Source organism: Coffea eugenioides, chromosome 2, assembly GCF_003713205.1.
Source record: "Coffea eugenioides isolate CCC68of chromosome 2, Ceug_1.0, whole genome shotgun sequence".
Lineage (NCBI taxonomy): Eukaryota > Viridiplantae > Streptophyta > Magnoliopsida > Gentianales > Rubiaceae > Coffea > Coffea eugenioides.
Window position 1 is genome coordinate 18,240,402 of NC_040036.1, and position 23,690 is coordinate 18,264,091.

The window sequence follows — 23,690 nt, forward strand, 5'->3', positions numbered from 1 at the left end:
AATTTTTTTAAAAATTTTTACAATAAGCTACAGTAAAATTTTAGACAAACATCTAAAAAATTCGCTTGTCAAACGGGCCTGTACAGTTTCTTTGTACAAACAAAAAGTTGTGTACAGGAAGATTTGTTTCTTTAATTTCCCGGAAATTTTTTTTCCCTATGAAGGTCAAAGTAAACAACTTCTGCGCTCAGTTACCGTCAACTTCAGTCGTCCTTGATTGGAGTCAATTTTCCAATGACATCAAGTAGTTTAATTAAAAAAATAAAATAAGACCCACATCTCCTCAAGATTCAGACACGAGTCCATTTGCCAGAATTAATAAAAGGAAAAATGACCAATTCAATCCCTAAACCTTTTCACTAATATCGATACAGTCCCTAACTTTTATTTCTAACCAATTTAATACGTGAACTAAGGCATTCTTTGAATTGCAGTTTTTGTAGAAAAATTATTGTATCGATTTAATATATGTGAGATAAAAAGGTGATTGAAAAATATGTTCACGAAAATTGTAGCAAGTTTTCTTTGGTGTCCAAACAAAGCCTCGGATCCAATTAAAACCTTTTATGATGGTACCACCATCTAGAAGCAATTTGCTCCTAATTTAACAATTCAACGAGAGCATTTTAAGAACATTAAATTGTCTCCTCTCTCCACCATCAATCTCTATTACACAGCCATTCATCCCCTTCTTCTTCTTCCTTGGTTTTGAAAGGAGGAGGAGATAGGAGGCGACATGGAGATTGATGGTGGGCAAAGGAGATTGACTAAAGTTTCCAAAATGTTTCTATTTAATTGTTAAATTAGGAGTCAAATTACTTTTATATGGTGGCGTTGCTGCATAAGATCTTATATGGATTCAGAAATTATAGTTTACATATCAAATTGATCAGAAGTAAAAGTTAGCGACTAAATTAACATTAGTAAAAAAGTTTAGGGATGAATTTGGTCATTTCCTCATTAGTGAAATAGTATCGAAGCATTGGCCATTGGCAAAGAGTGGACTTTTATAGCTTAGAAAGCATCAACAATTTAGCCACTTCACAGAACAAATGGACGCCAAACGCCAATTTTCTCTGCCATTAAAGCTAATCTTATTCTGTATTTTAGGAACAACAGGAATTTGCGTTAGTCTGAGCAGCACCAATATCATCAACCGGCAAGCCCAGTTTGTGGAGGATGAGGATTTCAAGATTGAAGAAGCCAGCATCCCAGATATCCAGCGGGCCTTCGCCTCAAAAAAGCTCACTTCAAGACAACTGGTTGACTTCTACTTAAACCAGATCCACACCCTTAATCCGGTGCTTCGCGGGGTAATTGAAGTGAACCCGGAAGCTCGAGATCAAGCAGACGAGGCTGATCGTATTCGAGACAGCATCAATTGCAATGCATCATACTCGACGTCCTTGTTGAGTGATATGCATGGAATTCCTGTGCTCCTCAAGGATAGCATCAACACTTATGATAAACTCAATACTAGTGCTGGGTCGTATGCCCTGTTGGGGTCAAAGGTGGCTCGAGATGCCGGGGTGGTGGAACGCCTCAGGAAAGCCGGGGCAGTCATTTTGGGCAAGTCCAGCATGAGCGAGTGGTACCAACTTAGGGACCCGAGGCTCCCCAGTGGCTGGTGTGCTAGAAGTGGCCAGGGTCTGGTGAGCGAGTATTTTGTTTTGTGTTTTGTGGTTTTTTTTTTTTGGCTCCTGTTTGTTTTCTGACTTCATTGTTTGACTTGCTTCTTAAGTTCTAACACTAGTAATAGTTGTGAGACCAAACAGTTTCGTGATTTAATTCCAATGTTCAGTATGTTTAAATTTTAATGTCTGATTCAGCTCTATACATTTAAATGCAACTAAAGAAATTTGAGGCCATACAGTCTACAGTCTTTTAGTTTCTCTAAAGAAAAGAATGGTCTGGAGTACTTATGAACATTAAAGAAAGGTTTGAAAATTTATTGGATTTCATTTTTGACCAATATATTTCCAGTTGCATTTTACAGACTTCTCTATTTAAACGCTCTCATACTTTGCTTGCACTGCCCTCAATGCCAATTGAAGCCTCCGTCTTGTGATCACAGGTGTAATATCTTGCATGCATGACTGTTATTGTAAGTCAGAAACAAATCAGCACATTTCTAAAAGAAAAGAGACAAAACTAAAAATTCTTACTAGCTGTGCCTGAACATTCTATGTGCGAAATCAATTGGTGGTGTTGTGGGATGTGCAGAATCCTTATGTGCAAGGGGGAGATCCTTGTGGATCCAGCAGTGGATCTGCAATATCAGTAGCGGCAAATATGGTGGCCGTTTCACTGGGCACTGAAACAGATGGGTCTATCCTCTGCCCTGCTGATTCCAACTCTGTTGTAGGCTTTAAACCCACTGTTGGACTAACTAGCCGCGCTGGAGTCATACCTGTTTCACCCCGGCAGGACACAATTGGGTATTTACTTTCTCGTTTTCATGTGTTATTGCATGATATAACACTTTACCATTTGTAACTGTTCGAAAGGAACAAGTTAATAGTTGGCAGTCGTCAAATGTAATATTGATATCAAGTTTTCTGAACAAAAACAAGATCATGAGAGGTTATGTTAAATAGCTTCTGAATAACCATAAGATTTGCAATATTTTTTATGTTTAGACTGAAAGATAGCATTTGGAGAAAATACAGAATAAATGCTCCGGCAAACTTCTGCCTGCATGTTTTTGTACCGACTCTTTTGGCTTTGAGGCTGATGCTTACTTCTTGTACTCAATTGCAGCCCAATATGCAGAACAGTTTCTGATGCTGTTTACGTACTTGATGCAATTGTGGGGTTTGATCCAAGAGACCATGAAGCGACAAAAGCAGCTACCAAGTTCATTCCTGTTGCTGGCTATAAGCAATTCCTCAACAAAGATGGGCTCAAAGGGAAGAAATTGGGTGTGCTAAGAAATCCCTTTGTCAACCTTTCGAATAGGTCCAATGCTGTTCCAATTCTTGAGAGTCATTTGCGCACATTAAGGTACAAAAGTGATATTCTACTAGTTATAGGCCAGTGCTTTTACTTAGTTAACATGTTCTTTTCTTCTACCTGAAAAAATTGAAGCCAGCAAGGTGCAACTATTATTGATGATTTGGAGATATCCAATACTGATGTCATTTTAGACCCATTTCAAAGTGGTGAGACTGTAGCAATGCTGGCTGAATTTAAGCTCTCCCTCAACGATTATCTGCAAGGCCTGACTGAATCCCCTGTGCGGTCGTTGGGTGACATTATAGCATTCAACAAAAACAATCCGGATTTGGTATTTTGGTTGTCTAAAATTGACATCATATTACACGATTAAATGGTCAGCAACATCTCAAATGAAGACTAACACATTTCTCATTAACTCATGGTTTTGCAGGAGAGTTTTGGTGACTTTGATGGTCAAGATTTTTTCATTGTAGCGGACTTCACAAATGGGATTGGTGAGCAAGAAAGGAAGGCAATAGAGTTGATGGAAAAGTTGTCAGGAGACGGCTTCGAGAAATTGATTTTGGAGAATGATTTAGATGCGGTGGTGACATTAGGTTCATCAGCAGCAAGAGTTTTGGCAATTGGAGGGTATCCTGGAATCACTGTGCCTGCCGGCTATGATAGAGATGGGATGCCGTTTGGGATGCTTTTTGCTGGTTTGAAGGGGATGGAGCCGAAGCTAATTGAGATAGCTTTTGCTTTTGAAGAAGCTACCATGATCCGCAGGCCTCCCATCTACGAATCGGTTGAATTTATTTGAAATGCTTTCCACTGCGTCTTTGATCTTAGGCATGCGATTATGAGGTTCAATAGTGTACTAGTAAATGGAATTTCAATTTTTCTAAAACTTAATGTTCACATAGACGGGAATATTACCAATTGCAAAAGCAAGAGAGAGTGGTGTATTCGGAGTTCGTTAAATACTATTGCTGCCCTTCTCTGCTAGAAGATTGAATCCTGTGAGCGGAGTATTGTTCTGGATAACAGGTAAAAACACAGTGCCACGAGCCCATTAATCTTGCTTTTCCATTCGAAAGCAAGTGGAGCATGTTCTTTGTGGAAGATATCCACTAGCATCCACCATTTCTTCAATTTTGTCTCGTCGTAAATGAAGCCCTTCACTTATTGGCGGCCTTTGCTTTTTCTTCTCTTTTTACTCCAACAGTAATGTACGAAATTTAGAAGTCGTCGAACGAAATGTCTTTATCATGGGAAGCATGGTCAAGCAAACAATACTGGAGGTTGGATATACGAGTGAACTGCAACATGGAGAAACAGTACGTGGTTTGGTTATTATATAATTGGTAGCTAAGCTCGAAATATCCAGAAATAAAAAGCGAGACAAATAGTTTCTTTCTTTGATATCAGAGTGTAGCAATTGACATGGATATCGCGCTACTACTTTTTGTGAGTGCTACTATTTTTGGCCTCAGTCATAACGCTGAAGGGAGTCCATTCTCTTTCAGAGAAGCTGCTGTGCGTGATATTAGGGTTGCCTTGGACCATAACAGACTCACTTCTCGGGAATTGGCCGAATTCTACCTCAAACAGATTCGAGGACTAAATCCAGTTCTTAATGCAGTCATAGAAGTGAATCCGGATGCTCTTTGTTTGGCCGACAAGGCAGACCGGGATCGAAGAGCTAAGAAACCAGGCTCCGTAACAGGACTGGCTGGTATCCCAATTCTGCTCAAGGACAACATTGCAACCAAGGACAAGCTTAACACAACAGCTGGATCTTGTGCACTTCTAAGATCAGTTGTACCTCAGGATGCAGGGGTGGTCAAGAAGCTAAGGAGGGCTGGTGCAATCATATTAGGAAAGGCTAGCATGACAGAGTGGGCTGCTTACAGGTCACCCGGTGTGCCTAATGGCTGGAATGCTAGACGTGGCCAAGGTGTGGTGAGTTGCTGATATGTTCATTTGTTTTACAATTATCCCAAAAAAGTACAGTTTTTTTCTTTTTACCACACGATATCACAGATTCTATTTCATCAGAAGAATGGTCACAAAGTTGGAGCAACTGCTCCATCATCATTTCTGACTAAACGAGTTAACCATAGAAGAAAGGAATCTCGCTTCACTAATCAAAGTTTAAAGCAAATTTTGCTAAATGGAGACTAACATAGCTACCTTCCCTCTCTTAATAAAGGAAAGATGACATTTACTAAAACTCTGCTTAAGCTTCCAAATATCCTCCACTATTGTTCCTATTACTGGACCCAATGCACCACGCTCCTTGATCTTATCCACAACCTTTTTACAATCTGATTGAACCATAATCCTCATCAAACCTTCCTGTTTGGCCTTCATGAGTGCATGGTCAGAAGTTTTCTTTTTCTTTGTTTTGCGTTTTCAACAATTATATGGTTCAGGAGACAAAAGTTGAGTCCTTACGCATGCTTTCCAGGTCAATTAAAAAATGCCAGTACTCATTAGTGATTGGGGAAAGGATGTTGCAAAATTTAGACTACCTCTTTTCTCATATGTGATTATAGGATGAACCAAAACAAATTGAGTTTTTTTTTTTTTTTTTTGCTAGTTGTAATCCATTGGACATATATCCAATTTTTCAATATATAACCCCATATTACGGTTCTGATTCCATGTAGAATCCGTATCATAAATATGCTACTTCATGTGGATCAAGCACCAGTTCTGCAACATCAGTAGCAGCAAACATGGTTGCAGTTACACTGGGTACAGAAACATCTGGATCCATTTTATGCCCTTCCAGTGTTAATTCGGTGGTGGGAATCAAACCAACTGTAGGGCTCACAAGTCGAGCTGGTGTTGTCCCTATTTCACCTCGACAGGACAGTGTTGGGTAATGACTAATGAGAGATGCTTAAGTTGCTTTTATTTCAACGATCTCTTATTACCATGTAGTATAAACTTCAAATTACTATCTGTACGTAGCTATGAACTTTAATTTTGTTTCGTGAAAATGACAATGAAAGTACGTAGTCGCAAAATCATAACAATACCTTTATGGGGGTGAGCAGGCCGATATGCAGGACTGTGTCGGATGCAGTGTATGTTCTTGATGCCATTGTTGGTTTTGATCCTGATGATGCAGTAGCAACCAAAAAAGCTTCAAAGTATATTCCTCGTGGAGGTTATTTGCAATTTCTCAAGTCTGATGGACTTAAGGGAAAGAGATTGGGGATTCTACGGTGCTCCTTTGTGGGATTCAGCAACTCCTCTGAAGCATTGAATGCTTTTGAACCTCACTTCCACATTCTGAGGTATGTTCACTCACATAAACTTTGAAACTCTAATATGCCTAATTGATAGCTTACCGTGGGTGGCCAGGGAAAGATGATTGAAATTTCTCTGGCATGTGAACATATCTGTACACTAACGAAGTAGCTAAATTACTGGCTATCACAAATTTCTTAGTTTGTTGTTTGAGCAGAGTCTTGATAATTACTAACCGTCCAGCATGAGGTTTGGATGATTCAGGGAATATATAGAAAATCTTGTTTTGGTTAGATATGGGGAGCCCATTTCAATACAATTAAAGTTCTGACATATTATTCTCAAATTTTGACTAAAACAAGGCAACGAGGTGCAGTATTAGTAGACATCACAGAAACAGCCAGATTTGACTCTATTGTAAGTTCAATGTTCAATGACCAATTCACCGCCATGAGGGTGGAATTCAAGCTGGCACTGAATGCTTATCTACAGCAGTTGATCACCTCTCCTGTGCGATCCCTAGCTGATGTAATAGTCTTCAACAAGAAGCACACAAAATTGGTAAGCAACATAACCTTTTCAATTATATATACTCGGCCAGAATGCAATGGCCGGCTCAAGTGTATCCACACTCCACAGCCTTTAACAAAGAGACGCATTGCTCTCGGACTGCTGGATTCTGCTTTAGGAAAAGATTGAAGAGTACGGGCAAGACAACTTTGAGGAAGCAGAGAAAACCAACGGTATTGGCAGAGTGGAAAGGGAACTACTGCTTAATTTAACTAGGGCGTCCAAAATTGGGTTCGAGAAGTTGATGAAGGACTATAAATTGGATGCCTTGGTGACACCTGCTCCCAATATCGTTTATGCTATTTCCGCTGGAGGATACCCTGGAATAAATGTTCCGGCAGGTTATGACACTGATGGCACCCCATACGGCATTTCATTCGGAGGGCTAAAAGGATCGGAAGCAAAGCTGATAGAGATTGCATACGACTTCGAACAAGCCACAAAGATCAGGAAGCCACCTCCACTTTTAAGAAATCACATTAAGACGTACAACTGAGCTGCATTGGAGATTAACGTCTTCAACTGCAGTACAACTTGTAAATTTGTGGAATCTTTGCTTGTGCCACTCTAAATAAAATTTGATATTTCCTCCGTATTATTCATACAGGAGGGGTGATATTCAAATATTGTCTATGGACTATAGACACTAGCATAACAACCCAATAGAGACGATGGAGAACCCAAAGAAAAGGACTACATTTCAAGATTAAAACTATGCGTAGCTATAGCTAAATCTGAAGCCATGCAAATAACATAACTGTGATAAAAATTTGTGGACTATTCAGCTGCATTAGAGGCTAGGAGTCCCAAATCCCGACAGCGCAAATTGATTAGCAGTTTAGACACGGTTTACTTCTACCATAATATACCAAAATTACATGCTTAGATGTAATACGCATCAACTACCAAACGAACTGTTGCTTGTAAATCAATGAATAAATGGGCTTGTAAATCAAAGCCCTGCTGTTACTTGTAATGCACAATTTACCTCTTGGCTCATTTTGGTGAACATTATCTGTTGTTAGGCTCTCCAGCCAGGTCCATAATCTTGCGCCTCTGTCTCAGCTTTAGATATATCTTGTGCCGAAAGATTCTATATATCTACAGGAAAAAATAGGTGGAGTCATTCTTCCGTCCGGTTCAATGATTAACCTAAATATTTAAGTTGAATTGGTCAAACCCAATCAAGAACCGGTTGAACAGGTAAAAATCCGGAGGTTGAACTGAATTTCACTATTTTTTTATTTTTTGAAACAATATTTCTGTTTTATTCAAAAACTTTAATGAGTAAAAAAAAATTATTAAACTTTTGAACCGAGATTGAACTGTGAATCGCTCTACGGTCCTGGTTCAAAAACATTGCCAAAAAGAAGGAAGAGAAGGCAAGTGTAGATTTTTTTTTTTTTTTTTGTAGGTTTCTTTTGAAAGGAGAATTTGGTTCCTCTTTTAAAATACCTTAATAGCTTAAAACATCACTACTTTCGCCAGTTGTGTTTAAATCCATCTTATAACAAATTATTTAAGCTGCTAATTATCAACTATATGATGTATTGGCTGTTGTTAGGAATCAAGGTCAACTTAATAGCTTAAAACGTGCAATTCTTTTATGTATCACCAAGATACATCCATCAAGATACTTTGTAACCGCTATCCAGGGTGGAGCTGTGTAGAGTTGAGGGTCGGCAACTAACGTTTCCCACTTTTGAAAGATGCCTTGATATCTATATCTATATAAATTTGAGAAGGGATTTTTAGCAACAAACCTTCACAAACCTTCCCAACTCCAACTAACACTCCCACGTTTCCTTCAAACAAGAAGTTAACTCCCACTAACACTCCTTACACACCTTACTCCAACTAACACTCCTCACCCACCTTCCCACTACAATAAACATTTTCGCAGATCATCTCCATGAAGTCAAGGTATACTGGTTTCAAAATATATATGTAATTCTGGCAGATTTTAAATATCGGCTTGCACCACATCTGTACCAATTATCATTTGGAAACGATACAAATATAGTGAATATTTTAGATGATTGTGGAACCATACCCCGTTTCAAGTTTAATCTGGTCAAACTAAGAGATACAGAACAACACATGGACAATGATTTGCAATTGATAGGTATTTCATTCTTAATTAACCATACTTATATTTAAGTTGTATATTTGAACTGGTATTACTTATACTTTTTGATCTTTTGCCGATGTAATTGGTTTAGTTGTATCTGTTGGTTCAACACTATCAAACATCTATCAATGATAAAACTAAGTGTGACATACTTTTACTTGACAAAAGGTTAGTTAATAGATTCAATATCTTTAAAATATTTTATATTCTGCAAATTTTGATTTATACTTACCAAAATTCTCTAAATGAAGTTTGACAGTAGTTCGGTTGACTTTATGTGATAAATTTGCAACTGATGATAGTGAACACTTGCCTCAAACTGTTACAAAAAACAATGTTTTGCTAGCCTATGGTATTTGTGTGAGAAATTATAAAGGTAATTCAATTTATTTTCACTTTATTTTATTTAATTTTTATAGTTTATCAATAATATGCACATTGTGCAGGACCATCACTTTATACTATTCGAGCAAGCAAATTGTATGTCAATTACTACTTGGATTTAGCTCAATACCTACATAGTTGGTAAGTTTTACAAATACCAAAATATTAAATTATTAATAATATTTCATACCCTTACGAATATGTATTTGAAAAATGTGCAGGTTTGAGAATGATAAATGTGCTCAGAAATTAGTGACGTGGTTGCGGTCATGCAATTTTACAATGTCCCAAGCATTGTTGATATCAAATGCTAAGAGAATATCGATATCCGAATATGCAGTTCTACCTACGGTACAATTCCTCTCAATTAATTAAGTAATGAACAAGTATCTACATGTAGTTTCGAATTAATAATTGTAATTTATACATTCTTTGGATGGTTATAGGTTAAATATTTTCGGATACTTCCTTACATTCAAAGTATCAACATAGATAATATGTTCCATGAGTTATGCAAAAATTGTGGACAACCATGTCAATCTCATTTTGCAAAAATGGTGTGTATCCATTGTAATGATGTAGTCGACATTATTGTTAGGCAATTATTTTTATATATTTTGAATTTTAATATAATTTTTTGCATGATACATCACAATTTCTTTTTAACAGATACAATGTTAACATAGAAGTTAGAGATTCCAGTGGTAACCTATACCTCACTCTTCAAGACAAGCATGCACGATTCATGTTTCGTTGTAATGCTTCTTATCTTAGAAATTTAAAAACAAAGGTATACATTATTTATATGTATATATTTTTATATAATATTATTTACAAACTGTCTAAAACAAAATATAATTTTAAATTATGTATGCTTTTAATTGTTAGGAAAATAGAGGTGCATTGTTCGACTAACACATTAATTCATGAAAAAATCGTGCATTCTCATTTATAGTACAAACTTCACAAAAATCAACAGAATTAATTAAACCGCCAATACTGGCGTTCGTACTTAGAGGTGATTGGTGTGAAGAATGTTCACACCTTTGTAGAAGATTATCAAATCAAAGGCAAAATGTTTGTAAGTATTTCATTTACTTATCAAATTAAATATTCAATTATATTTAATTGGACCCTTATGTCGCTCAATTTATGATATAGACTTCTATTTTTTTTCAGGATCCAACATTCATCAAAGTGATAGTTTATAAATAATGGAGATGTTTTATCATATATTGAACTATTGTTACAAAGTTTCATTTTTTTAAATATACTTTCATGTGCCCGTGATTATAATATTTTACTATTTTTAAATTCCTCCATAGATTGTAATTTTTTTCAAAAATATAATCTACTGTGCGTAGCACGGGTATTTATACTAGTAGTGTAAAATTTCATTAGGTTTCACTACTTGCTCCTTAAAATAAAAGGAATGGGGTACAGATACGTAAAGCTAAACTATGATAGCCCACTAGCGCTTATTAAGGGAAAGCCGGAAAGACAATGTAGGAACCATATATGTATCTCTTCAGATGAATTTGTTCCTAATTTTTAGAGAAAAAATTATAAAACAATTAAACAATAAGTACCTATGATGCATGAATTCCTTTTTGGTTTTTAGGAAAAAATTAAGAAATAACTAAATAATGGAAATAGGAAACAAAAGAATCATGAATTCCTTTCTAATTTATAGGAAAAAAATTAAAAAGCAACGAAATTGATTTTAAACCTATCGAAACGTATCTCAAAATTTTAAAACAATTGACTTTAGTTAAAGTGTTAAGAAATACATAAATCACAATTTGTTAAAACATCTTCGATCACGTCTCTAGAAGAAGAATGGGCCACAAGTATGTATTTTTTCCTGAAAAGTTTTTTCCACGACGTCATACGGGTTAGTAAACATGAGTACTCATCTCGAGAACAATTATGAATGTTATGTATTTATGTGGAAATAATTTTATTATTTTATATTAGAATTAAATAAATATTGCACTTAATGATAGAACATTTTTAAAACAAAAAATTACTCCGCAAACTTTGGGCCTCGGTTCAGGGTCCCAACTCCGCCACCTGCTTGTATTTGCACCAATAACAACAAATTGAAGTTACGTTTATGCTAACTCTTCATTTCCTTGTACATCCTAAGATGTATCATATCATCTGTAATTAATTCCCTATCCCTTATTTTTCGGTTAACCAAATCTGTTGCGTATGGAGCATTTATTATATATATTCTATACATCGTCGATCTCGCTAATCCAATCCAAAATCTTTCCAGTTTTCAGACAGGTCAAGAAAGAAAGAGGTAAGAGGAGAGAGGGAGGCCAAGAATGAGGAAGACGACGTTAAGCTTCCTACTGGTGGTTTTCGCAATCGTCATGACGGCCATGGCCCCACCGGTTCATGGGCAGATAAACCCTGATGATCAAAGTCCCAAAGCCGTGGAACGTTGGTTCAAGAAGCTTGGGCATGCAAAACAAGAAAAGTTAACTAAGCTCCATTTCTATTTCCACGACATTCTTTCTGGGAATAAGCCCACAGCTGTGCAGGTGGCTCAGGCCAACATTACTTCTAAATCACCCACGTTGTTCGGCATTGTCAATGTAATGGATGATCCATTGACGGTGGGACCAGAACCCGATTCGAGAATCATCGGTTTTGCTCAAGGGTTGTATGCTTCAGCCTCGCAGGAGGACGTGGGGTTGCTCATGACCCTTAATTTTGTTTTCACCGATGGCAAGTATAATGGTAGCACTCTCAGTATTCTGGGACGCAATCCTGTGTTTCACAAGTACCGAGAACTGCCGATACTCGGTGGTTCTGGCGTTTTCCGGCTGGCACGAGGGATCGCCACTGCAAAGACGCATACATTTAACGCTACAACAGGAGATGCCATTGTTGAGTACCATGTCATTGTTATGCATTATTGATCCCGATACGTACGTACGTGGTTTTATGTATTTGGTTTCTGACATTTTGTTTCCTCTAAACTATGGAGGTAAAATTTGTGGAGATACTTGCTGATGTTTGCCGAGTTTTCTTCCATCTTTTCTTTTTTAATTCATTATACTCTTCGCTAGTAATGAAAAAAAGCAAGAAATTTCAATTTGTTTTTTGGTTACGACTGCACTTACATTTACAGTTCTGTTCATAAATTAAATTAGTATGCCCGACTAAAATTTACTCGAACAACAACACAGCTAGATGAACGTCAAATTGCGCAAAAATTGCTGTGTACCGGCCCAAGCCCAAACCCAGAATAGAAGCCTCTGCCGAACGGGGCTTTACAACTACTTTAACCCGGACCCTCTGTTAAAATTTTTGGCTATATATGAGGAATACTAGAATTAAAAATGACCCTTTCACGATAGGGTCTTGAAGATGCAATTATTAGATGAAAGGGCCAAAATTAACGAAATATCCGGACAGTATAACTCCTCTATGTCTTTGCTTTTTTTTTTCTTCTCAATAAAATTTTTTCACGCAAAATATAGATTTACAACTTAATTTAGTTCAAAGAAGGAAAATCGGGGCATTCTAGTTGGCATATCATTTCTCAGACTCAAAGCTAGCTGGCTCTTATGTTTAATGCTATAACGTTCACTTACGCCCTCTGAAGAGGTGATTCCTGGCTTGGAGAGCTGCACCGGGCAACTAGGATACCTTCCTAGGTAAGATGCAGTCGCTTGGATGTCACCTGCTCAATTTATCAGAGGCGAGGCTAAATTCCCCGGTTTTTTTCCAACAATCTAGTTAATTTAGGTAATAGGAAGTGGAGTAATATTACTGGACAATAATAGGTTTCCTCTTACCAAACCCCCTTTTCTTAGTGGGACATGTTGATATTTATATGGGACAATGTGGAGGGAAGAACAGTGGGGTCCGAGTCCCTAGAAATATGATTGAGACAGCGTATTAGTCTGACTAGACAACTCTGGACAATCTGCAGAGCGATCCAGAGGTCTTGTCCACTCTGCAGACGTCAGAACACTGGACAGGACCTAAGTTGTAATGTCAGACACAGCATCACTTCGAGATAGTGGGTATGGTGATCACCTCAGCCATCCGTGGGCGGGGTATATTTGAGGTGATCAGGACAGGTAGACATCCTCAAGCCGAGCTGTAATGACAGATCAGGTGAGCACCTCGACTCGGTTAGACGGATCCGAGGTGACCGTCGTCAGGTGGTCAGACGGGAAATGGGGCTCAGCCTGACTAAGCCGAGCTGGAATGACCATCCTCACCCTCCATTCCACTTGAATAGTTTGTTGGAAATGTACATTTAGTCTACTGTTTTTCTAAAATACTTTTACATTATCTCTTTACATTAATTGCAATAACAATATTGACGAAATGTGCACTATTTAAGGTAATGAATGAACAATGTAGGTTATATCACTGATAACAAAGTACATTAAATAAGAATATTTTAAAGAAATTAAAAATTAATTATATTTTTCAATTGAAAAATAAATTATAATTTAAGACGGATGAAAAAGAAAAACAAAACTGTCAAGTGGGGTTTTTTAAGCCATGCAACTTTATATAATAGGCGGCTGCTGGGGTGAATGAAATAGTCCAACGGATGCCTATGATGTCTTCTAAACAGTTGTTGGAAACGATGTCAACAACCCATGACGTGCAAAAAAAAAAATTTTAACACATTTGAAAAGTTCAAAATAGTTGGCTTGCTCTAAGGAGTAACGGAAAACATTTGAATAGCACTTCATTTGCAGTTGGGTACCAGAGGGATGATTGATGAGGTTTGATCGGTTTAATGGGAACTTGGAATTGTATATGTTTTAAAAAAGATTATACTTGTATGGACTTATTTAAATTATTGAGACATCAATTATGAGCTTTAGAAATTCAAACCATAGGAGGGAGACAACCTTGCGTACAAATCTTTCTTTTTCATATTTTAAAGTTAGTAGTACATGTTTCCATTCCATACAATAATACATCACAAGAGATTAGTTGTACCCGCCATTTTCGTTTTGGTCAACTATCGCTTGCTTACATCTCTAATTTCTGGGCACATACTGTATTAATATTTAATAGTACCAGATGGCCGCCCTTCTTCTTATCTTAGTAGTAGTAAAATTGATAAAGGTAGCAGGACTGAGCTGAGCAGGAGGAGAGAAATCATCAGTTGGCCATTGTAGAGGGACGGACAAGTTTATAAGCATGAAGACGAAGAAGATGACAGCAGTGGTTGCAATGCTCTGGTGGGCGGTAATGTTGGGCGGCGTGGCAATGCCATTGGCTCGTGGCAGCAGCATTGATCAAAGTCCCCAGGCGGTGGAGAAATGGTTCGAAGAGCTTCCTCATGCAAAGGAGAAGCTGACAAAGCTTCACTTCTACCTTCACGACAACATAACTGCCCAAAACCCCACCGCTATTCAAGTGGCTCAAGCCAACATCACTAGCAAATCACCAACAATGTTTGGCGCAACTTTCGTCCTCGAGGACCCGTTGACCTTGGGACCGGACCCCAGTTCCAAGATCATAGGTCATGCCCAGGGTATATATAGTTCGGTATCGAAAGAGGAAACTTCACTCATTCTGATCCTGAACTTGGTATTCACCCATGGCAAGTTCGAAGGTAGCACCCTCAGCCTTCTAGGCATCGATCCCATATTGCACCAGTACAGGGAGCTGCCAATACTGGGTGGTACTGGGGTTTTCCGACTGGCCCGCGGAATAGCCACTGCACAAACCTATACTTTCAATGCTACGACCCTTAATGCTATCGTTGAGTACCACGTTCTCGTTATACATTATTGACCCTGATGGAAAATGGCATTCATTCGTTCCTCCTATCTTCCTTGTACTACTACTACTACTACTACTTTTTTTCCTTTCTTTTATTCTGGACTGTTCTCTGCTTTGTTTGTCAGATAATATTACATATTTTCATGGCCTTCTTTTCATGTTAAGGATTTAATTCTTGAACAATGTAATGCTGACATAATAGCACAAGAATGTAATGGCTGAAATAAGGGCGCAAGTATGAAAAGGTTTTCTTTCTTTCTTTTTTTTTCCCCGCTCCTATCTGTTTGGTCTCTTTCTTAATAATACTGATGTTCAGATAATAGTGAGAGCTTTTCCACCCATTTTCATTCCTTTTTCTGCCTTCATTGTTTGTTATGATTTATTTTCCTTAACCTTTCCTTTTCTATTTTCTATTTGTATTACTTTTATACTATTGGCATAAAAATATTTGTTATTGTGTTTTTTTTTTTGGTCCCACACATTGCAAGGAGGACATTTTGTCATTTAGACAACATCATCGTTAGGTTCGTTAGTTGGGTTCAGACATCCCGTCATAGAGCCCGACAAGTCATCTATCTCTCTTGCAGTCTGAGTCCTGTGCCCGCCTAATGCAACTTCATATGGCGCATGTTAAAAAAACAACCGCAAATCAGAAACGGGCCTCTTCAGCTAAATTCTGTCTACTTCCATCTGATCGAAGTAATCTTTATGCTACTCCAATATCTAGTGTAAACTCATACTATTTTCTATAATCGCGAATATGCTCTAATATATAAATGGATAAATTTCACGATTATATCAAAATTATATATACGAAGTCACATCGACTGGTAGAAGAATAACATCAACTGGATAGGCCCGAATCTCCAACGCATCTGTGGCTCATTTACTAAGGTGCAGGAGTAAAAACAGCCCTTGACACCATCTGGAACGTGACCACAGCAGATCCATACCGAAATTATGAGCCGTCAAATACGAGTAACATGTTCTCAATGGATCCCATGCAATCGTTTTTGCTTATAGATGAATTGGATTCTGTCTTCTCCCAAGAAACTTAAATGCAACAAAACTACAAAACACAGTCCAGAAGCCACATTCTTGGAAAAACTCAATGACCATGATACAGCAATCTAAACCCGAAGGAGAACTTGACCCTATTATATATGGTAAACCCACAATCTGGTATAAAGTTGTCTTATTACACCCCCAAAATGATTTGAAAAACAAAACTAAGAATAGTAAACTACCGAAAGACATTCTGGGGACTAATTTACATGCTCGAAGGAGTTTAGGATAATGAAAAGACTGTCTAACAGGCCATCACAGTGGTCATGCTCACGTCTTCATCATGCAACGGCCAAATCTTACGGAATTAATGTTGGTGTTGCTCGTCATACGAGTCCTAAGTTCTTGGTTATCTTGTGGACAAAATATGAATCTGCAGCATCTAGGTATTGTCAGAGAATAATTTCAACTAAAAGCTAACTAACCTTACTGTGGAGAAGTGCTCAAAAAAGTACAGGAAAAGCAAAAAAGTGAAAAGAGCAAAATATAAGAATAATTTCCCCACAAAAGGCACAAGGAAAAACCTCCACTTGAATTTCATAGACATACACAAATATGGAGTAAAAACCCAAGCAAACAGCAAAGTCTTCTACTATTCATAGAAAGCAAATGAACGACAGATTCTTTAGATCCCATGCCACTTTTGGACTGCAAAATAGAGGTAGGCTAATCTTATACAAATTGCAGGACTAGCTAATTACACATTAGATGTCCCACCACAAAGAGTAAAATATTGGCACAAACTGTAGAAATAGGAAGCTATGTCATCAATCTGCTAGAAGTCTAGATGAAGGAAGCAAGCAGAAAAATATCAATGGAAATCAGCAACATTCAGACACTGCAAACTGCAACATGTCCAAGTCAGTGGGAACAGCTCCAACAGTGTTCACTGCTCTTAAAACCAGGCCAACAGCTTCCTGGGTGTATAGAGCCGGTCTAGCCTGAGTCTTTTAGAAATATAACCAGTTACAATTTTGTCTCATTTCATACCCTACACCCCAGGACCCAACTTCAATAAGAGACAATCTTCTGTTCTGAAACTAGGTTAAAACAACAGTTTCAGTATGAAATTCTTCTTTAAGTTCTCCTTAGCCTTTAAGTTTCAACTTCCACAATCTTTCAACTAATCCAGATATGTGGTTGACATAAACAAGAAGCCTGGAAGCTTTTCAATTTTGTAGCTTGTTTATACTTGAGCACTCTTGACACTAACGCTATGTACAAATTTGGGTCTGTATTCTATTAAGAGTAAAACTTCTGTAAAGCTTAACTTTTGGGGTAAAAATTTTTCCTAAAATTCACAGTTTTTAACAGGTTTTGCTAATGGAACTTCACATTGACATTGGTTGTACATTGTTCAAAATGTTTCGGTAGGTCAGTTTAATTTAGTAGCAAGATGAGATATATTATCAATGACTGCAATGTTGACTGGGTGTTTAACATACTATACACAAAACTGAAATGAACAAAGATACTTAAAATAAGAGTAGCACAATCTAGCAACCTACATACATCAAAGATATCTTAAACAGAGAGGCCTTCTACATCACAAAGACAAATATACACATCACTTCAAGCAATTAGCTAACTTTTGTTAGGACTGACTGAGTATTGTATTGGGGGTTGTGCAGGTTGAAGCAGAATGAGAGATGTCCTGCCTTGTACGTCCTCCTATCCCCAAAGAGAACCCAAAGACATCCACCAATAAATAGAAGCAAGAACTAACAAGTTCATGAACCAATATTAATTAATAGAACAGTCTGCCCAAACCATCTCAGAACTACCAAAGAAAGTTTCAGAGAAGTGCAATAACGGGCGAACCATCCTACATGAAGTACATTGCACACCAGACTAGACCAAATAGGGACAGTTCCAATGCCGAGGAATACAAGACATGATAATGCGTGACAGCATTAGTTCATCCCAAAAATATCAGATTGCTTTCACTGTATATCTATAAGAATTGAAGCAAGAGAGAAAGACCTCCATGACCACAAATCACAAGCTTTAATAAAAGCCAGGAAACCAGCATTTACAAAATACAATGACATTAATTCAATCAAAACAGCAAATGCAAGTGTCAATTTCCAGAGTAAAGTACTTCTGCAATTAATTATGAGAGCAATTGGTCCATACTGCAGTTCAATATATGAGAAAACAAGATGCTCACCACGTATAAAAACCTTACAAGAAACAAAAATAACTCACATTCTATGCTCATCACAATGCCATTTAGAGTTATCCACCACAACCGATGGCTGATTTGGAAATAAAGCATTGACTTTCATAGTTATCCATACTGCACAGGCTGATAATAAGAAAGCAGCTTTCTGACGAGAGGAACAAAACTAATCAAAACTATCTGAAGATGTTCTGAGCTGTTCACACGGATACTAACTTGTCCAGATCCCCTGTTATTAACATTAACCCGACCGATAAAGTTTGAAGTTCGCCCAACAGGGATCTGGCTCTGCAAATTGCATCCAATAGCAAGATCCCCATGCCAATCCATGACAGAGAGGCCAAGTGTTGTTAGGAAACGCCCAAGCGGATGATCCTTGTCCCTCAGTGTTGCTTCCAAACTTCCACCGTAAGCAACATCACCACGACCCATTATGGCACCAGCAGAGACAACCAACTGACCTTGCTTATTAACGATCAATTTGTCCTCAACTTTAAGTCCACCAGTCAAAATATCACCTAGGAGCGTTACCGACAAACCAGCTACTGCCTTATTCTTCCTCCAATTGCTAAACCTTGTCTCACTTCGTAGTGTATAAGCAATATCCTTCCCCACCGACTGCAAGTCAAACCCTACAGAAGTTGCTTTCCCTTCCCAATGCTTGATTGTACTGGCTACCTCCATTTGGAGACTGGTGTCCTTTTTATCCTTTGAAATTTGCCCAGAGAAAGATATTGGTATCTTCTCCTTAACCACAAAAAGTCTCTCCGCATTTATCCCCTCATAACCAACATCATGGTCCCAACCATTAGGTTCTAGGACAGGCCTCACAAGCCACTGGTTGGTCGAATCAAGATAACGGTACCGATGAGTTGGATTATCTGAATCAAAAGAAGCAGGTAATGCCAAGTCGGGCATAGGCACTGGAACAGATGCTGCACCACCACTCTCTTCTTCTACATTTTCTCTGTATTCAGTTGGAATATCATTTGCTGCAGCTTGCATTTTCTTCATCATCTTTCGACGCTTCTTCTCTTCCTTCAACTGCTTTTTCATGAAAAGCCTTTCCCGGTATTCAAGTTCATCATAATATGCCTTCCTCTGAGTTCTCGTAAGCTTTGCCAACTGGGCCTTGGTCAGCGCTTTGAATGGTGGCAACTCATCATATTCTGATTCATCTTCAGAGTCTGATGACTCATCCAAGTCATCCTCTAAACTGTCATTATCATCACCAAACTGCTCCACTGGCAGCTTTACAGGTGGTCTTGATTGAAGAAGGGAAGAAAGCAAGAAAGGTAGAGGTGGTGATCTTGTTCTAGGAGCAAAAGGCTGTCCAGGTGGACTATCTTGTAACTTCAATAGTGTATTTGCTTCAGCCAAAATTTTTGATGCGAAGGACAACAGTAACAAGTGAGGTTTCCAAACCTGGCCGTTTGGTAACACTCTTTGCCCAGCTCGGTTAGTCCTGCATGCTGAGTGGTTCTCCACCAAAGAAACAGGATTCATAAGGCGCATATCTCCAGCAGCCTGGCGAATTGCTTGCTGGACAACATGAGAACGCTGAGTTACAAACATATCATAACTTGTGGTAGTACCATTGGGCCCTTCAGGAGGAGCAGATGCAGCGTGAGTCAAAACAACTATAGCATTAAACCATATTGATGGTCCAAAAATTTCCGTAATTGTCCGCAGCAGCGGCATGTCACCAAATTCCCTGCTTGGCATATCCAATCTATCAAGATACAAAATGATATCTGGGGGTGTTCTCTTAATATACTGTTTGACTGACTGGAGGACTTTCTCGTTCTTGCGTTGGTCTGACCATGAAGGCAGCAGACCTGGAGTGTCAACAACCCGCACCTTGATCCCCTGTACAGTGCCTACAACATCTTGAACCTTCTTCGTTCCCAACTGAAAAGCATCAGTGCCAAACTTAATTTCATCAAATATGGAATTGATGGTTGCACTCTTGCCAACCCCTGTTTTTCCAAGAACCATTATTGTGCAGGAGAAATCCAAAGGTTCCTGACCAGCAGCCTCAAGCTGCTCAGCCATAGCACTTGCACGATCAAAGCTAAAGGCAGCAACCCGACCCCCATTTCTACCCCGTAGCTGTTCAGCCAATCCTAGTCTGTACAAGACCTGGGCCACAACAACATTATGTGGAGTCTGCCCAAGTCTATGAGCAAGACGCAGAAATTTTACTCGTATCATCTGAAGTTTTTCACGAGTCTCATCAGTTTCGTCAGCTTCCCCATTCGTTGGCTCTTCAACTAGCTGGTTCTGTACTGGGGAAACTGTTCCATTGACGCGAGGCTGCTGCGCAACACGGGGAGCAGGTTCCAAAAGTGAAGCAGCACGCCCAAGCCCAGCAGGACGAGGTGGCACAGGAGCAGAAGTTGCAGACCCCAAAGAGGATGATGGAATATCAGGTGTTGGTTTGACTTGCTGTTCTCTGGTCCCCAAGGGAGAATGTCCGAGTCCAGCAGGATGAGAAGCCTTCGAGGATCTAGCTGTAGCTGAAGCATTCGCTGGTCTTACATCCTCACCTTCATTTCGCAGAATAGATTGTTTCATTTCCTTGTATTCCTCATCTTTATGTTTCTTCTCAGGTTCTTTAAGCACGGATTCAGAGACACTAGCATTTGGATCCACAAGTTCATGCTGAGAACCACCAGAACTTTCTGCCACAAAATCAGCACTCTTCTGCAGAATGACTCGATTAGTTGCCTTATGCTCATCTTTATTTTCAGGTTCATCAAGCATAGCTTCATAATCATCAACAGTTTTCTCTGGAAGCTGTGACTTAGGTCCCTCCAAACTTTCTGCTAACAAACCAGCTGACCTAACACCAAGCTTTTCAGATTTTTCTACCATGGAATCTTCTGTAGGTAATGACCTTTCAAGCTCAGTATTTTCTGCCTTTTCCTCCAAAGATGGCTGTAAATCATTTTGCTGTCTCAGACTTATTTCTTGATGTTCAATAGCTGAAACACTATGAGTTAGAACGACCTCATGCAGTTTGTCATCAGAATCCTGATTCCCTTTTGCCATACTGGTTGGAATGCCATCCTGCTCTTCAGCCGAATGATTCATAGGCTCAGAGGACACGCTTGCTGAAGCATTTTCGAGCTGTTTAAACTTGTCATGTTCATGTTCGGCTATCATAACACCATCAGTTTCATTCTCTTCTGAACCCTCATTATTTTGATGCAAAATGTCCCCATTGGTTTCAACCTCTGACAACGAACCAGTATTACCTCCTTTGACTTCATTAGCATTTTGAGTTCCCAATGGTTCATGGCCCTGGTCCCCTTGCTGTTCAGTTGCAACATCAGCCACAGTATCATGAGCCAATGTTTCATCAAAGTGCAAATGATCACCGTTCTGAAGCTCTACAGGAACAGGACCCGACTTTTCATTGTCCCTCCTCCCATTTGATTTTTCCTCCAAATTTCCATCAGGACTAGTTCTCTGCTCGCTCAGCAAACCTTCTTCACCCGGTTCATTCTTCCGATCCTCACTTGGAAGCCCAATTGCCTCCTCAAACTTCTCAGCCTCACTTCCTGCATCCAAATCCTCAAGCTTCTTATCATTCCCACCATCGCTGACCACTCTCTTCTCAAAACCAACTCTCGGTGTATCTCCAGCAATAGCCTCCTCATACACTTCATCATCCCCCTCGGATTCCTTCAATTCATTTGACTCCATCATAGGCATTTCCTCTACTGTAGAACCCCTAACCTCCTCTTCCACACCCTTCCTCTCTCCCAACGGAGCCCCATCAACAACACCAACCCCATTCTCCATGCCTACCCTATCTCAGAAACCCTAGTTTCACTGAAACAAATATTCAAATCCATAATCAGGGGGAGGAAAAGGCAAAACCTAAGTCTTGCGAAAATCAAAGAACAGAACAAAAAAGCTAATCTAAACATACACAAACATTTTCAATTGTGCAACAAATATATCATTCTGGAACAAGCAATTACTCGATTAGATCTAAATTTGCTTAGAAATTTTTCTACTAGGGTTTTGCGCAGGATAATAAGGGACTTGACGAAATGACTAAAACAATTAGAAAAGACACAGATGATAGAGTAAAGAGGTGAGAGAGAGAAACACTTACCAGACTACTTGGACCAAGTGGGGAGAGAGAGAGGGGACGGGCGGAGGGGTTTTGATGCAGTAGAAAATTCGGGAAAGAAAGAAAAATATGAATAATTCGAAGAAGGGATCTTCTTCTCAGTTCTGGGTTCAGTAGTAGTAGTAATAGTAGCAGGCAGCAGAGAAAGGTGATTGAAGGGAAGGAGACGATGGACAAGGGTTGCCGGGGGTGAAATTGAGGATAAGAGAAGATCGACGGATGAGGGAACTTGGGTGAGAAATCGGACGGTGATTAGGTGTGCCTCGGCCTTATCGGGAAATTTTGCCCTCAATCATGGTGACGTCGACGTAAAGGTGGAAAACGTGCAGTGGGTTTACGAGGAGAAATTGATGAATCCATCTAACTGATCACGTGCGTTAGATGGATCACCCGTGCTTGCTTACCGGCCGTTGATTATCTTGATTCTAATACCAAAGATGATTAAGAAAAATTAGAAAAATAAAACAAAAAAATGTATTAAGAGATGAGTAAATTTTATATACACTAACAGTGTATGCACTATCACGGTTGAATGCATGACACATGAACAAAAATTTAAATTTTAAATTTAAATTCAGATGAATTATCATGCATCCAATAATAATGATGTATATATTATCAGTATATAAAAGATTAATTCTTAAGAGAATCTAATGAATTTTATCGTGGTTAAGGAAAATGTAAATTATGATTGTCATGAGACTCATAACTACGCATGGGATCCATATATCAATCGAGATTCCGCTCAATTTCGTTAGGGGTCATATTTTGAAATATTAACGACTAAGGATCCTTAAGGAGGAAAATAGTACTACTCAAAGACTATGGTTCCATATGGAGAGAGGAAAAAATTAGTCATCGAACGCGAATGATGAGAACGAACAATAAATTTGACTTAATGAAACATTACAAGGAAAATCAATGTAATATTATTAACATCTTCTTAATTACAATACCAAACCTCGAGAGATGCGGGTCTTACTTAGTTAGCCCTCTCATGCTGCATGTATCTACCAAACTCGTTTGAAAAGAATGCTACGGTTTTGTACAGTTAGTCATGCAACAATAACCAAGAAAAGAGAATGGTTCTGTGCTCATTGGTTATCATGATTCTTTTGTTTAATAGTTTCCGCATAAAGTTGCTACTTTTAGAAAGTTACGAAGTTTGAGTCGAAGCTTTCTTCCATTTCACTCAACTTTTTTGGAGAGAAATTTTTTAACCTAATCTCTTA

General features: G+C 38.6%; 5 protein-coding genes across 7 annotated transcripts; 4 read left to right on the top strand and 1 right to left on the bottom strand.

The window, feature by feature from the left end:
* The first annotated feature begins 1,048 nt into the window (after window positions 1–1,048).
* On the top strand, window positions 1,049–4,092 carry LOC113762304 (probable amidase At4g34880). Its single transcript, XM_027305691.1, has 5 exons — window positions 1,049–1,652; window positions 2,224–2,438; window positions 2,761–3,003; window positions 3,088–3,286; window positions 3,389–4,092. Exons 1-5 carry the CDS (start codon window positions 1,053–1,055, stop codon window positions 3,758–3,760), a joined length of 1,629 nt encoding a protein of 542 aa, XP_027161492.1. The 5' UTR covers window positions 1,049–1,052; the 3' UTR covers window positions 3,761–4,092.
* A 291-nt stretch (window positions 4,093–4,383) lies between these two features.
* Window positions 4,384–7,323, top strand: LOC113763889 (probable amidase At4g34880). The gene is made up of 5 exons (XM_027307871.1): window positions 4,384–4,902; window positions 5,613–5,827; window positions 6,006–6,248; window positions 6,564–6,762; window positions 6,890–7,323. Exons 1-5 carry the CDS (start codon window positions 4,384–4,386, stop codon window positions 7,265–7,267), a joined length of 1,554 nt encoding a protein of 517 aa, XP_027163672.1. The 3' UTR covers window positions 7,268–7,323.
* A 4,296-nt stretch (window positions 7,324–11,619) lies between these two features.
* On the top strand, window positions 11,620–12,219 carry LOC113758548 (dirigent protein 21-like). Its single transcript, XM_027301358.1, has one exon. The coding sequence runs from the start codon at window positions 11,620–11,622 to the stop codon at window positions 12,217–12,219; it is 600 nt and encodes a 199-aa protein (XP_027157159.1).
* Window positions 12,220–14,476: 2,257 nt separating this feature from the next.
* On the top strand, window positions 14,477–15,076 carry LOC113758555 (dirigent protein 23-like). The gene has a single exon (XM_027301361.1). It carries the CDS (start codon window positions 14,477–14,479, stop codon window positions 15,074–15,076), a length of 600 nt encoding a protein of 199 aa, XP_027157162.1.
* A 1,058-nt stretch (window positions 15,077–16,134) lies between these two features.
* On the bottom strand, window positions 16,135–22,637 carry LOC113763997 (translocase of chloroplast 120, chloroplastic-like). Of its 3 annotated transcripts, none has more exons than XR_003467434.1 (3): window positions 22,441–22,637; window positions 18,338–22,151; window positions 16,135–16,502 (listed from the first exon to the last, which is right to left on the bottom strand). XR_003467434.1 is itself a non-coding variant. In XM_027308017.1 (2 exons), exon 2 carries the CDS (start codon window positions 22,119–22,121, stop codon window positions 18,420–18,422), a length of 3,702 nt encoding a protein of 1,233 aa, XP_027163818.1. In that variant the 5' UTR covers window positions 22,122–22,151; window positions 22,441–22,637; the 3' UTR covers window positions 18,161–18,419. The 3 variants fall into 3 exon arrangements, 1 of the variants encoding a protein (XP_027163818.1); XR_003467435.1 differs by having other exon boundaries at window positions 16,135–16,511; XM_027308017.1 differs by lacking the exon at window positions 16,135–16,502 and having other exon boundaries at window positions 18,161–22,151.
* Between the last annotated feature and the right edge of the window lie 1,053 nt (window positions 22,638–23,690).

What these genes read in the sequence shown, in the direction of transcription:
- LOC113762304 (XM_027305691.1), top strand. Translation starts at nt 1,053, where the DNA reads ATGGACGCCAAACGCCAATTTTCTCTGCCATTAAAGCTAATCTTATTC. An exon ending in CTAGAAGTGGCCAGGGTCTG is followed by an intron (nt 1,653 to 2,223) that starts GTGAGCGAGTAT and finishes TGGGATGTGCAG; the next exon opens with AATCCTTATGTGCAAGGGGG. An exon ending in CCCCGGCAGGACACAATTGG is followed by an intron (nt 2,439 to 2,760) that starts GTATTTACTTTC and finishes ACTCAATTGCAG; the next exon opens with CCCAATATGCAGAACAGTTT.
- LOC113763889 (XM_027307871.1), top strand. Translation starts at nt 4,384, where the DNA reads ATGGATATCGCGCTACTACTTTTTGTGAGTGCTACTATTTTTGGCCTC. An exon ending in CTAGACGTGGCCAAGGTGTG is followed by an intron (nt 4,903 to 5,612) that starts GTGAGTTGCTGA and finishes GATTCCATGTAG; the next exon opens with AATCCGTATCATAAATATGC. An exon ending in CCTCGACAGGACAGTGTTGG is followed by an intron (nt 5,828 to 6,005) that starts GTAATGACTAAT and finishes GGGGGTGAGCAG; the next exon opens with GCCGATATGCAGGACTGTGT.
- LOC113758548 (XM_027301358.1), top strand. Translation starts at nt 11,620, where the DNA reads ATGAGGAAGACGACGTTAAGCTTCCTACTGGTGGTTTTCGCAATCGTC.
- LOC113758555 (XM_027301361.1), top strand. Translation starts at nt 14,477, where the DNA reads ATGAAGACGAAGAAGATGACAGCAGTGGTTGCAATGCTCTGGTGGGCG.
- LOC113763997 (XM_027308017.1), bottom strand. Translation starts at nt 22,121, where the DNA reads ATGGAGAATGGGGTTGGTGTTGTTGATGGGGCTCCGTTGGGAGAGAGG.